Source organism: Anguilla anguilla, chromosome 5 (genome assembly GCF_013347855.1).
Source record: "Anguilla anguilla isolate fAngAng1 chromosome 5, fAngAng1.pri, whole genome shotgun sequence".
Classification (NCBI taxonomy): Eukaryota; Metazoa; Chordata; class Actinopteri; order Anguilliformes; family Anguillidae; genus Anguilla; species Anguilla anguilla.
In genome coordinates, this window is record NC_049205.1 from 5450275 (window position 1) to 5461681 (window position 11407).

The following is an 11407-nucleotide window of genomic DNA, read 5'->3' on the forward strand; positions in this document are numbered from 1 at the left end:
TGCGTGCGTGCGTGCGTGCGTGCGTGCGTGCGTGCGGATGAATGTGTCTGATTATATCTCTGGCTCTGGGGCCTCTGATAACTTACTTGCTCCTTCCTTCATCTCTCTCTCTTTGTCTGTTTCTCTGCCTGTCTGCCTGTCTGCCTGTCTGCCTGCCTGCCTGCCTGTCTGCCTGCCTGCCTGCCTGCCTGCCTGCCTGCCTGCCTGCCTGTCTGTCTGCCTTCCTGTCTGTCTCTCTGTCTGCCTGCCTGCCTGTCTGTCTATCTGTCTGCCTGCCTGCCTGCCTGCCTGCCTGCCTGCCTGTCTGCCTGTCTGCCTGTCTGCCTGTCTGCCTGCCTGTCTGCCTGCCTGCCTGCCTGCCTGCCTGCCTGTCTGTCTGCCTGCCTGCCTGCCTGCCTGCCTGCCTGCCTGTCTATCTGTCTGCCTGCCTGTCTGCCTGTCTGCCTGCCTGCCTGCCTGCCTGCCTGCCTGCCTGCCTGCCTGCCTGCCTGTCTGTCTGTCTATCTGTCTGCCTGCCTGTCTGCCTGTCTGCCTGTCTGCCTGTCTGCCTGTCTGCCTGTCTGCCTGCCTGTCTGCCTGTCTGTCTGCCTGCCTGTCCGTCCGTCTGTGCCTTCACAGCGGGGACCCAGGCTGGAGAGGAGTTCCCCATCGTCTCCCGGAGCAACGTCAAGGAATTCAAGGACAGCTTCTCCAACGAGAAGTTTGACTTCCGCAACAACCCCAACATCACTTTCTTTGTGTACGTCAGCAACTTCACCTGGCCCATTAAGATACAGGTAAGCTACCCACAAAATGCCGAATCAGATCAAATCGAAACAAGCGGTTCATGCTGCTGACGGTTCACTTAAACCAGCAGCTGCTGTGTACACGCAGTACCGTGCAAGGTAGCAATGTTGCGATTAGCCGTTCTTAAAAACCGTCACGGTTTCTAAACGGTGAGAATTTTAGGAGCTGCTGTGTCTAGCTGTTGGGTTCGGGTTCGACGCGCTCCTCGCGCGACTCGCGTTGCGTGTGGGTGTGCGTGGAGCGCCCGGCTGGCTAGTGGCGTGTTTGCGTGTGGCTGCGCGAGAGGAGACTGTGAAGAGGGCGGAGCACAGAGTTTTTTCTGTAGTCACCGAAGTCGGCTTGATCCAGGAAGTTCGGTTTTGGAAAAGGAAAACGGTCCCGCACCCAAAGCCGCACGGATCCGGATGTGTGCCCCCTCCCATGGTTCCGTCACAAGTCCACATTCTTTTGTTCTTTTGATGTACTTTTAAAAATGTATTTTATTCTTTTTTTTTTCTCCTGGTTTTCAGAAGTGCTCACCGCTCGGTCTCTTCTCCTTCGCTCCTCAGTCAGAAAGCAGAGAGAGTTTGATTTTTTTTTTTTTTTTGTACCGCTAAGCGGTTTGAATCGGGGCTCGATTGATCGTGCCTTCCTAGGCCCTCGTGTCTGTGACCCCCATTGGCTGTCGGCCGGAATACATTTTAAACACTGTAGCAAATCTCTGGACGTGCGGCTGATTCACCTGGCCAGCATCCCCTAAACACCTGTTAGGGGACTGGATCAGTAAAACCAGAGGTTGCGGGTTTGAATGCCAGCTTGGGGCATTGCCAGTGGCACTGTACTTAACCTGGACTTCAGTAAAAAAAATAAAATAAAATAAATCCAGCTGCGCAAATTGATTGTATGTAAAAATGTAAGCAGCCTGGGTGTGAGGGCCCTCTGGCTGTGTCTGTCAGGACTGGACCATGAGCCTTAGGCCACATTCAGACACAGTCCGGCAACGCGGGGGGAAAAATGGCGGTCCTCCCGTTCATTTGAATGGGGGTGGTGCGTTTGGGCTGCAGGGAGTGGGGACCGCACGGGGTGTGGAACGAAACCGCAGCGGCCGTGCGGGAGGAAAGCGGAACCGGAGTCGACGTTTGCCGTGACACAACCCTGACGTCACGCCGCGGCGTGGCCAATCGCGTAAGCCGTGCACCCGGCTTCGACGTCTGCGCCTGGCGTGCGGTCTGCGTTGCAAAATGACGATAGTAAGAGACTTCCTTCGGCTTGTGTGTGTTTGTTTGAGTTAGCGGACAGGAAAGGGAGGGAAAGGCCCGGGTCGAGGGTCCTCCTCCTCCTCCTTCTTCTTCTTCTTCTTCTTGTCCTCTTTTGTTGTTTAATGACAGTTGGCAAACAGCTTTTAGGTGCATTACCGCCACCTTGTGGATTGGGGGGGGGGGGGGGGGGGGGGGGTTAGAGTGCACAACATGCTGTCACACGAATGGGCTGTGCAGTGACACGCCCACACCTCCGCACACCTCCGCACACCTCCGCACTCCTCCGCACAGCCCCGCGGGACGGTGGCGCGTTGGCTGGTCCGGTCTGAATGCAGCCTTTCTGTCGTTCTGTGTCTAAGCAGGTAGCCTTCCGCGGGCCCAGAGAGCCGTGAGGATGATTCGGGGACAGCTGGTCTGGGTTCTCCCGCCCTGTAGCCTTAAAAAGCTCGCCGGTCTCTGTGTGGCCTGCTCCTCTCTCCCAAGCACCTTCTCTCTTTGTTTGGGGTTTCGCTTTCTGTTTCTTTATCTTCCACCGTCCCAACACCCACCTCACCGCACTTCCCATTTCATCCACGCTCGCGTACGCTACTGATTTACTGACCGTCACTTCCCGTTGCACTATTGTCAAGCGTTCACTTAGTCGTATACTTTTCAATAATAAATTCTTGATAATTTTTTCCCCTTTATTGTGCGTGTCTCCATTTTTGTTGTGGCCAGGAGCCGGGTCATAAGACTGAGTCATTTCAAGAGGAAATGATGTTCAGGAGGAGGAGGAGGAGGAGAGGTGGCTGTAGGGATCAAGTCCCTCACAGCCCCCCCCCCCTTCTGACCCCCCCCCCCCCCCCCAGGGTCTGTCTCCAGCATGGGAACATCAGGCCCCAGCAATAAAAACAATCTCATCACCGCACACGCCATCCGGGTGGATGCTCCCCAACAGACCTGCCTGTTACTGTCGTGTGTGTCTGTCTGTGTGTGTGTGTGTGTGTGTGCATGTGTGCGCACGCGCGTGCGTGTATGCGTGTATGCGTGTGTGCGTGTGTGTGTGTGTGTGTGTGTGTGTGTGTGTGTGTGTCTGTGTGTGTGTGTGTGTGTGTGTGTGTGTATTCTTGCTGGAGGGCTCAGCTTTCACATTGAGTGCTGCCTGTTCCCTGGCCCTGGCCTTCTGGAAGTGATTTGGCAGCCCAACCCCCCCCCCCCCCCCCCGTACCGCCCGCACACGCTCAGTTCCAGGTGCTCTCCGTCCCGCTGGCCGTGTGGGAGGGGAGACTCGGAGAGCGCCCCGAATCTGCGTCAGGGTCCCACGTGCCTCCGCCGATCCGTCCCACAGCTGCTGCGCCGCACGCCGTCGCTCGCCTCCGGATTTCTTTTCCTTTTCATTTTTGTTTTTTTTTCCTCCCTCCATCTTTTCCATCTTCCGTCCCCCCGTCCCCCCCCCCATCCCTAAATGGAGGAGTAGCCCATCGTCAGCGAGGTAACCGCTCTGGGGTTTGGGGTTTGGGTTTGAGTTCTTCTTCTGCGGTCTCTGTCCGAGCGCGATGGAGTTTTCGGAGGGGCTAAGCGGGATGTCAGCCAATGACAGTAAGGTTACCGTGGAGGAGGGGGTGGGGGGTCCGGGGTCGCCCCTGCCGCTCGTTTAGGCGCGGTAAACGGCAGGACAGGGAGGAGAAAAACACGAGGAGCTACCAGGAATGTTAACGGGGAACATGTGTCTGAGCGGAGAATAGCCTTCCTCAAATCCCTCAAATACTCTGCGTTTCGCGGCTGCTGAGGAGGATTTTTTTTTCCTTTCCTAAGTGCTTTCACATGTCGCAGGAAGTGGGTTTCGAGCTGCTCTCTGAGAGAGGCTAGCCGAGTACGTGCTATGTTGTGGGACTGCTGTGTGTTACTGTTTTCTGTGCGTGTGTACATTGTGCGATTCGGTGCCAACATGCTTCGCGTCGACCTGCACACCAACTCCCCCGTGACTTAAATTCAGCGGATTGCAGTTTGTTATTGTATTTGCGTGACTTTCTCACTTCTGTTTTCTTGTGAACAGTGTCTGAGTTGATTTTTTGGGGGGGGGGTTGGTTGTGTAAACAGCTGCTGTCCTGTGGCTGCATGGCGTTTCGGCTGTTTAAAGTGCACAGGGCCCAGTCCTCACTTGAAGTTTGTCTCTCTGTGGAACGCCCTGACTTCTCCAGTCATTCGGTGCGTGGGTCGTTCGGGCAGGTGAAAGGTCATCAGGGTGGATCAGGGGTCACCCAGGGAGGTTAGGCGTTGTTGGGAAGACTGAGGCGTTCTTACGGAGTGAGGTGTCGTCAGGGAGTGTGAGGGGTTGTTGGGGAGACTGAGGGGTTTGTTAGGGAGTGTTGGGGAGACTGAGGGGTTGTTGGGGAGACTGAGGGGTTCGTTAGGGAGTGTTGGGGAGACTGAGGGGTTGTTGGGGAGACTGAGGGGTTCGTTAGGGAGTGTTGGGGAGACTGAGGGGTTGTTGGGGAGACTGAGGGGTTGTTTGGGAGACTGAGGGGTTGTTAGGGAGACTGAGGGGTCATTAGGGAGACGGGTTTCGTTAGGGAGACTGAGGGCTCGTTTGGGAGACTGAGGGGTTCGTTAGGGAGACTGGGGGGTTGTTGGGGAGACTGAGGCCTTGTTAGGGAGACTGAGGGGTTGTTGGGGAGACTGAGGGGTTGTTGGGGAGGCTGAGGGGTTGTTGGGGAGGCTGAGGGGTTGTTGGGGAGACTGAGGGGTTGTTGGGGAGACTGAGGGGTTGTTGGGGAGGCTGAGGGGTTGTTGGGGAGACTGAGGGGTTGTTGGGGAGACTGAGGCCTTGTTAGGGAGACTGAGGGGTTGTTGGGGAGACTGAGGGGTTGTTGGGGAGACTGAGGGGTTGTTTGGGAGACTGAGGGGTTGTTGGGGAGACTGAGGGGTTGTTGGGGAGACTGAGGGGTTGTTAGGGAGACTGAGGGGTTGTTGGGGAGACTGAGGGGTTGTTAGGGAGACTGAGGGGTCATTAGGGAGACAGGGGTTTCGTTAGGGAGACTGAGGGGTTGTTGGGGAGACTGAGGGGTAGTTTGGGAGACTGAGGGGTTGTTGGGGAGACTGAGGGCTCGTTTGGGAGACTGAGGGGTTGTTGGGGAGACTGAGGGGTTGTTGGGGAGGCTGAGGGGTTGTTGGGGAGACTGAGGGGTTGTTGGGGAGACTGAGGGGTTGTTGGGGAGGCTGAGGGGTTGTTGGGGAGACTGAGGGGTTGTTGGGGAGACTGAGGGGTTGTTAGGGAGACTGAGGGGTTGTTGGGGAGACTGAGGGGTTGTTGGGGAGGGTTGGGGAGACTGAGGGGTTGTTGGGGAGACTGAGGGCTCGTTTGGGAGACTGAGGGGTTTGTTAGGGAGACTGAGGGCTCGTTTGGGAGACTGAGGGGTTTGTTAGGGAGTCCTGAAAGAACAGGCTTCGTCTTAAACGCACCTGTCAGTAACTGAGGATTTCTCACGCTGAAGTTCTGCTTCCCGAGCCGGTGAAGAGAGGCCGTGGCGTTTACGTTCTCCAGCTGTGTTTATTTCTGCAACCTCGGCCATAAATTTCAATAAAGACCACGCAGAGAGGCCTGTGCTGTCTCCTCCAAAACATATGATAAGTGGCTGCTTCAGATTGCACAGATTGAATATGAAGTCGCAGGAAGATACTTCATTTTCAAGCTTGTTCAGGTCCTATGGTACACTAAAATAGTTTGCTGTCTGCCACAGTTACATTAAAAAAAAATTCTGGGTACGGTTGTGCAAATTAGGCTGAATTTTCAGGGTTTCTGACATAGGAGGAGAAGGATGACTGACTGCAGTTGAGGGATTGAGGTCGTCGTCTCATCCTCAGTAGATTCGAGCGGATTCAGGCGCTAGCTGCGTTAGCCGCAGGTTCATCTGCGCTCCCAACTGCCACTTCCAGCTTTTCGCGTCCGACGCGGAGTTAATTCAAACCAGATTTCTGTTCCCTGTGCCTGGAAATGACAACGTGCTGAGTCTGTGTTTTACAGGGGCTGGCTGGGAGTCTTTCTCAGTGCTAATACCAAGCTTTTACCAGGCTTTTATTGTGTATTTTACCAGACTTTTATCGTGTCTTTTACCAGGCTTTTATTGTGTTAAATTATATCGACTCTCAGCTTCACGGGAGACACAAAAAGATACTGTTTTCATCGCGGTTTCGCCCATGTTTTTTTTTATCTCGGACCGGTTTGTGAGGATAAATCTTTTCGCGGTTTTGTGTTTTCCTTTTCGGCAATTGTTAACTGTCAGACTTCCTCTCAGGACGACGGTCTTCCATGCCACTCTTTGCAGGTCACGATGGGAAAATCACCGGTTACAGCCGTAAATTACCCAGAATCCCTTATCCGGTGTAGCACTCTGTACAAGAGGGAGCTTTGGATGTTTTCTCTTTGTATTTAAGGCCTTCATGCCAGCTGAGAGCTGTTATGGCCTTCACATGGGATAGCTCTCTCACTGAACACACTGGTCAGCTGTGTGTGTGTGTGTGAGAGAGAGAGAGAGTGTGTCTGTCTGTGTGTGTGTGTGTGTGTGTCTGCGTATGTTTGTGTTTGTGCGTGTGCGAGAGAGAGTGTGTGTGTGAGTGTGTCTCTGTGTGTGAGTGTGTCTCTGTGTGTGAGTGTGTGTGTGTGAGTGTCTCTCTGTGTGTGAGTGTGTGTGTGTGTGTGTGTTTGTGTGTATGTTTGTGTTTGTGCGTGTGCGAAAGAGAGAGAGTGAGTGTGTGTGTGTGTCTGTGTGTGTGTGTGTGTCTGAGCGAGTGTGTGTGTGTGTGTGTGAGTGTGTCTCTGTGTGTGAGTGTGAGTGTGTGTGTGTGTTTGTGTACATTACAACATAGTGGCAGTCCTGCATGTTTGGAGTGGAGCTGGGACCCTTTAACAGCGGTGCTTATTTTGGGGAGGGGTGTGGAAATGGGCGGAATCAGCAGAGAAAGAGAGAAAGAGGCTCTTTCTTAATACCTCAGTCCTGTGTGAGAGGGAGGGAGGGAGGGAGGGAGGGAGAGGAAGGGACAGGGGGAAGTAGCGGTTTGGCTCTTCTCTCCGTTTCTCGCTTTATTATTGTGCGCAATCCCCCCCTCTCCCCCCGCCTTACTTCCTGTCCCCTCCCTCCCTCCCTCCCTCTCTCTCTCTCTCTCTCTCTCCCTCTCTCTCTCTCTCGCTCCCTCTCTCGTCTCTTTCTCCGCGGCCCGTGTGAGACGCGCTCAGCCCCCCCGGAGTCGGAGCTCTGAGCCGCGCGGTCCGTTGGCGGCTGGCGGCTGGCGGCGGCGGCCCGTGCCCCCCCCCGGACCGTGACCGCGCCCGCGACCGCACCACGATGAACGCGGCGGCGGTGTTCACCGTCGCCGTCCTCTTCTGCGTTTCCTGCCTCTGCGCGGCTATCGGCGTAAGTTCTAACCCCCCTCCCCCCCTCCCCTCCCCTCTAACACCCCCCCCCCCCCTTCCCCGGGACGCTCGCGGTTTTTTTTACATGGCTGCTCTCCTTTTCGCTGGTCGCTGCTGCTCCTGATGTTTTCCTGGAAGTTCTCAGGACATGGGTGGGGGGGGGGGGGCTTGGGGGAGCTTGGGGGAGCGGGTTGGCGGGTTGTGGGGTACGGTTGGCACTGAGAAAGAGTGACCCGTTGGTTGGTTCGCAGCGCTGCTGATTTTTTTTTTCCCTACTTTTTTTTTTTTTGTTTATTAACTATTGGCAGGACCGTGGGTCAGTGATCTGAGGACTTTGTGCCTGACGGTGCTCGCTACGATGGCGTGCTGTCAGTGGACGTCTTTAGGCTGGGATTTAGCGGTGGGGAGCGCCGACATCTTCACCTGCCCTTCCTTCTGCCTAGCGCCCGGGTTTGTTTTGCTAATCGCAGCCTGCGGTTGTGTTAAAAGTCCCCTGCGCGAAGTATGAAAACAGAGCTGGAGTCGGCTGTACCATGGCAACGACGTTTAGCATCAGCTACGCTAACGGCGGCTCGTGTGGTGTAACATTTGTGACTGCCGGTACAAAAGTTTCTTCGAAGGTAGCTTGTGCTGGCCTGTGTTTTGTGTCTTGAATATTCTTCAGCTGCTGCGGACTCTGATTGGTGGAAATCGTGCGTTTATCAGCAGCGACGGGATTGTTTAAAAGTTTGTGTCTTCACTTGTTTGCGTTGGGCAACGCAGGCGCAGGCCAAAATGGGGAACCTGATGTGGAGCCGTCTAGGCCTGTCCCGTCTTCGCGGAAGCTTCCGGCAGAATCCACGCTGTCTCGTGCGGTGCTGGATTGCTCACGGGTGTCTTTTTTCCCCCCGCAGCGCTTTGGGGCCGGTATTCAGATCCGTTACCTGGGCCAGTGTGGTGTTCCGTGTGTCAGCACTTTGCTTGGCTTGGTTGTGTATCCATTTTGCATCGTGCGTAATAATGAGCGGTTTGGATTTGATTTGGGAAACGGGGCAGGAGGGCCTGTGTGTGTGTGTGTGTGTGTGTGTGCGTGAGTGTGTGTGTGTGTGTGTATGTGTGAGTCTGGGGCTCATTCAGGCGAATATCAAATTAGACTTTTTAATAATGATGCGTGATAATGGCATAAAATGAACTGCATTTCAACATTTTCTACTTCACAACGTGTTTACGTTGGCTAATGGGAATCATTCAATACTGCATGTAGGTACATGCTTCTGTTTTTAAAATCTGTTAAATTGCTTCTTTGGTATGTCAAAAAATCGCAGGTTTATGCTGCGGTGAATCACATTTCTCGGATACCAGGGAGAAAAAAAAAACCCAAGCTCTACTTTTTTTAGGTTTGTTGAGAAGCACAGCTGTCTCCTTCCCTCGCGGTGTGTTTATGTAATCACCGGTGTACCTGCTAAATATTGAATTTCTCACCGTCTCCTTTTTCCCACAATGCTTTGGGGGCATTGTTCAGATCCATTACTTGAGCCCGTGTGATATTTCGCATATCAGCAGTTTGCTGGAGGTTGTGTAACAGCTTTGCATCGTGGGTAATAATGAGTGGTTTGGCGTGTGTGTGTGTGCGTATGAGTGTGTGTGCGTGTGTGCCTGTGTGTGCGTGCATGCCAATGCGCGAGTGTGAGTGTGAGAGGGAGTATGAGGGTTATTGCTGCAGAGTCTCCTGCAGTACCAGTGTTCAGACAGCAGGGGGCAGGATTGTGTCAGTTCCCAGGCTACCGTTTGAGTGGCTCTGAATCTCTTCTCTCTCCATTGCACTCATCTTCAGTGACAATTTCTCAAGTCAGTTAATAATAATAATAATAACTACAACTTGTACTCTTCTACGGTAATCACCACGGAAACAACCTTGGTTCCTCTTGCGGTTTCTCCCTTGTTCGTTCTCATGCAGGTCTCCCTGGAGAAACCTGCACGGCTGAGTTTGGTGTCAGGAGAAACCCCTCTTTCTCCCCCCCTCGGTCTTTCTGTGGTGATTTAATCTGTTACTCATTAGCTTCGTTTGACGCTTGCGGCGGGTTCTTCGCCGCGTTGGGCCTTAGCACTCGCGTTGTGGAGCGAGCTCGCTGGAGAAGCCGTTTAGGAGAGAGAGAGAACGCAATCGCCTTGGTTCAGTCCGCACGGGGTCCTAATTCTGTTGACGTTTGAGCTCATCCAGTCTGTGTGTTTCCTCTAAGGAAGTAACTCTTGATTTTATTTGTCTGAATTAAGAAACAAGGAATACCAGTACGTGCTCCCGAAATAAATGTCACAGTGCCAACAACATTTTGACCAGCAACAATCTTTGTTTGAGAACTCTGAGGACGTTTATTTAAGGACATTCATTGTTATGGAACTATATTAGATGCTTTTCTTTTACCAGAGTGGGCTTTATTTATTGACAGACAATTAGTGACAGACATTTGAAGATGTCCACACGCGATTGGTCACAGGCCCTGAAGATGTCCACGTGTGATTGGTCGGAGCCCTTGTTCCAAATGACGAATGACCTACTGACCAGAACATGTGTGTTGAGGCTGATATCCATCTGCTCGTCTGCTTTGGACTCTGTTATTGTGACCTGTAAAAAAAAAACGAGCACGAAAACAGACCGGCACCTTATTGAGCAACCCCCGTTCCCTTCTAACTGCCGGTGGGATTTCTGCAATCTCTCTAGCCGCCGAAGTCTTCTCCTCCACTCTGTCCTCCGCGCTGTCCCTGGGATCCTTTGTCTCCCCTGAAACTTTCCCAGAATCCCCGGCGGCCCGAAGAGGTTCTCTGTTGAGCTCGCTAACCGCTTTCTCTCCCTCAGTGATCATGCTGTGAGCTTTTAACAGACCGTTTCAGGTGGCTGGCAGTTGGGCTTGGAAACGATACCGTTGAAACATAATTTAAAAAGTGCACAAAGGGATATAAAATTTACAAAAAAAAAAAAAAAATGTCGGTAATGGGTTAGTAATTGTAGCCCCTGTAGGGGAACTGAGTATTTTGCTGGCAATGGGGAAAATCTGAAATTGAAACTGAAATATTGAGGAGATTTGCAGTTCATTTGCACGTGAAATTGGTCTCATGTAACATTTAATATTGCTGGTGCTATTGTATGCATTATGCCCATTGTAATAACCATGCGCATTCATGTAATAACCTGATTATAACGACTGGGTTTCTTAGGATATGGCGTGACAGGCGAGTCATAATGCCTGTTTTTAAATGCTTCACAGCCTTATGTCAGCTGTTATAAGATGGTCATACAAGTTTATCTGTGCTTATGATGATGGCTTTTGGCATTATTTAGTGCCATTGAGGGCGTTATAAAATCGCACTACAGGTGTGCTGTCATGTATAAGAACTCCCAGGTGAACAGGTCAGTGCACAAGCCAGGAATGTTCCAAGTTTCAGACAGGTGCGCTGAGGGTTCCGTCCTCTCTCTCATGGCAGTCGTAGCGTTAGCATCTCTCCTCAAACCGCTAACAGTGTCTCTCTCTCTCTCTCTGCTCTCTCCTCCCCCAGATCGCCTTCTCCCAGCACAGTAACTTCATGGACCTGGTGCAGTTCTTTGTCACGTTCTTCAGGTGAGAGAGGCCCTTCTATGGCTGCGGCCTGCCGCCGCTAATGCTAACCGTGATGTCACAGAAACAAATGCCAAGTGTGTGTGTGTGTGTGTGTGGGTGGGTTTGTGTGTGTGGGTGTGTGTGTGTGGGTGGATTTGTGCGTGTGTGTGTGTGTAAGGGTGTGTGTATGTGTTTGTGTGTGTGTGGGAATGTGTATGTGTGTGTGGGAGTCTGTGTGTGTGGGGGTAGGTTTGTGCATGTACGTGTGCGTGTGTGTTTGTGTGTGTGTAGATGAGATGGTTTATGGATAGCAGCTGCTCTCTGACCCTAGCTTGCCTGTAGGAAAGGCTGAAATGTGTTATTGATCCAGGAACCAGGCTCATTTGGAGCAAAACACTGAATCAGGATGCATAGATCTCCAC

At 52.7% G+C, this 11407-nt stretch overlaps 1 protein-coding gene across 4 annotated transcripts in view; it reads left to right on the forward strand.

Moving 5' to 3' along the window:
• Positions 1-11010, forward strand: part of atrn (attractin) — an 85933-nt gene extending 74923 nt beyond the window's left edge. Inside the window, exons 24-25 of one of the 4 annotated variants that reach the window (XM_035417160.1) lie at positions 619-776; positions 10945-11010. In XM_035417160.1, coding sequence (XP_035273051.1) covers positions 619-776; positions 10945-11010 — 224 coding nt within the window. Of the gene's footprint in view, positions 1-618; positions 781-2383; positions 2709-10944 lie in introns of those variants that run through there. The other 3 variants (XM_035417163.1, XM_035417161.1, XM_035417162.1) reach the window with 3 other exon arrangements.
• The last annotated feature ends 397 nt before the right edge of the window (positions 11011-11407 follow it).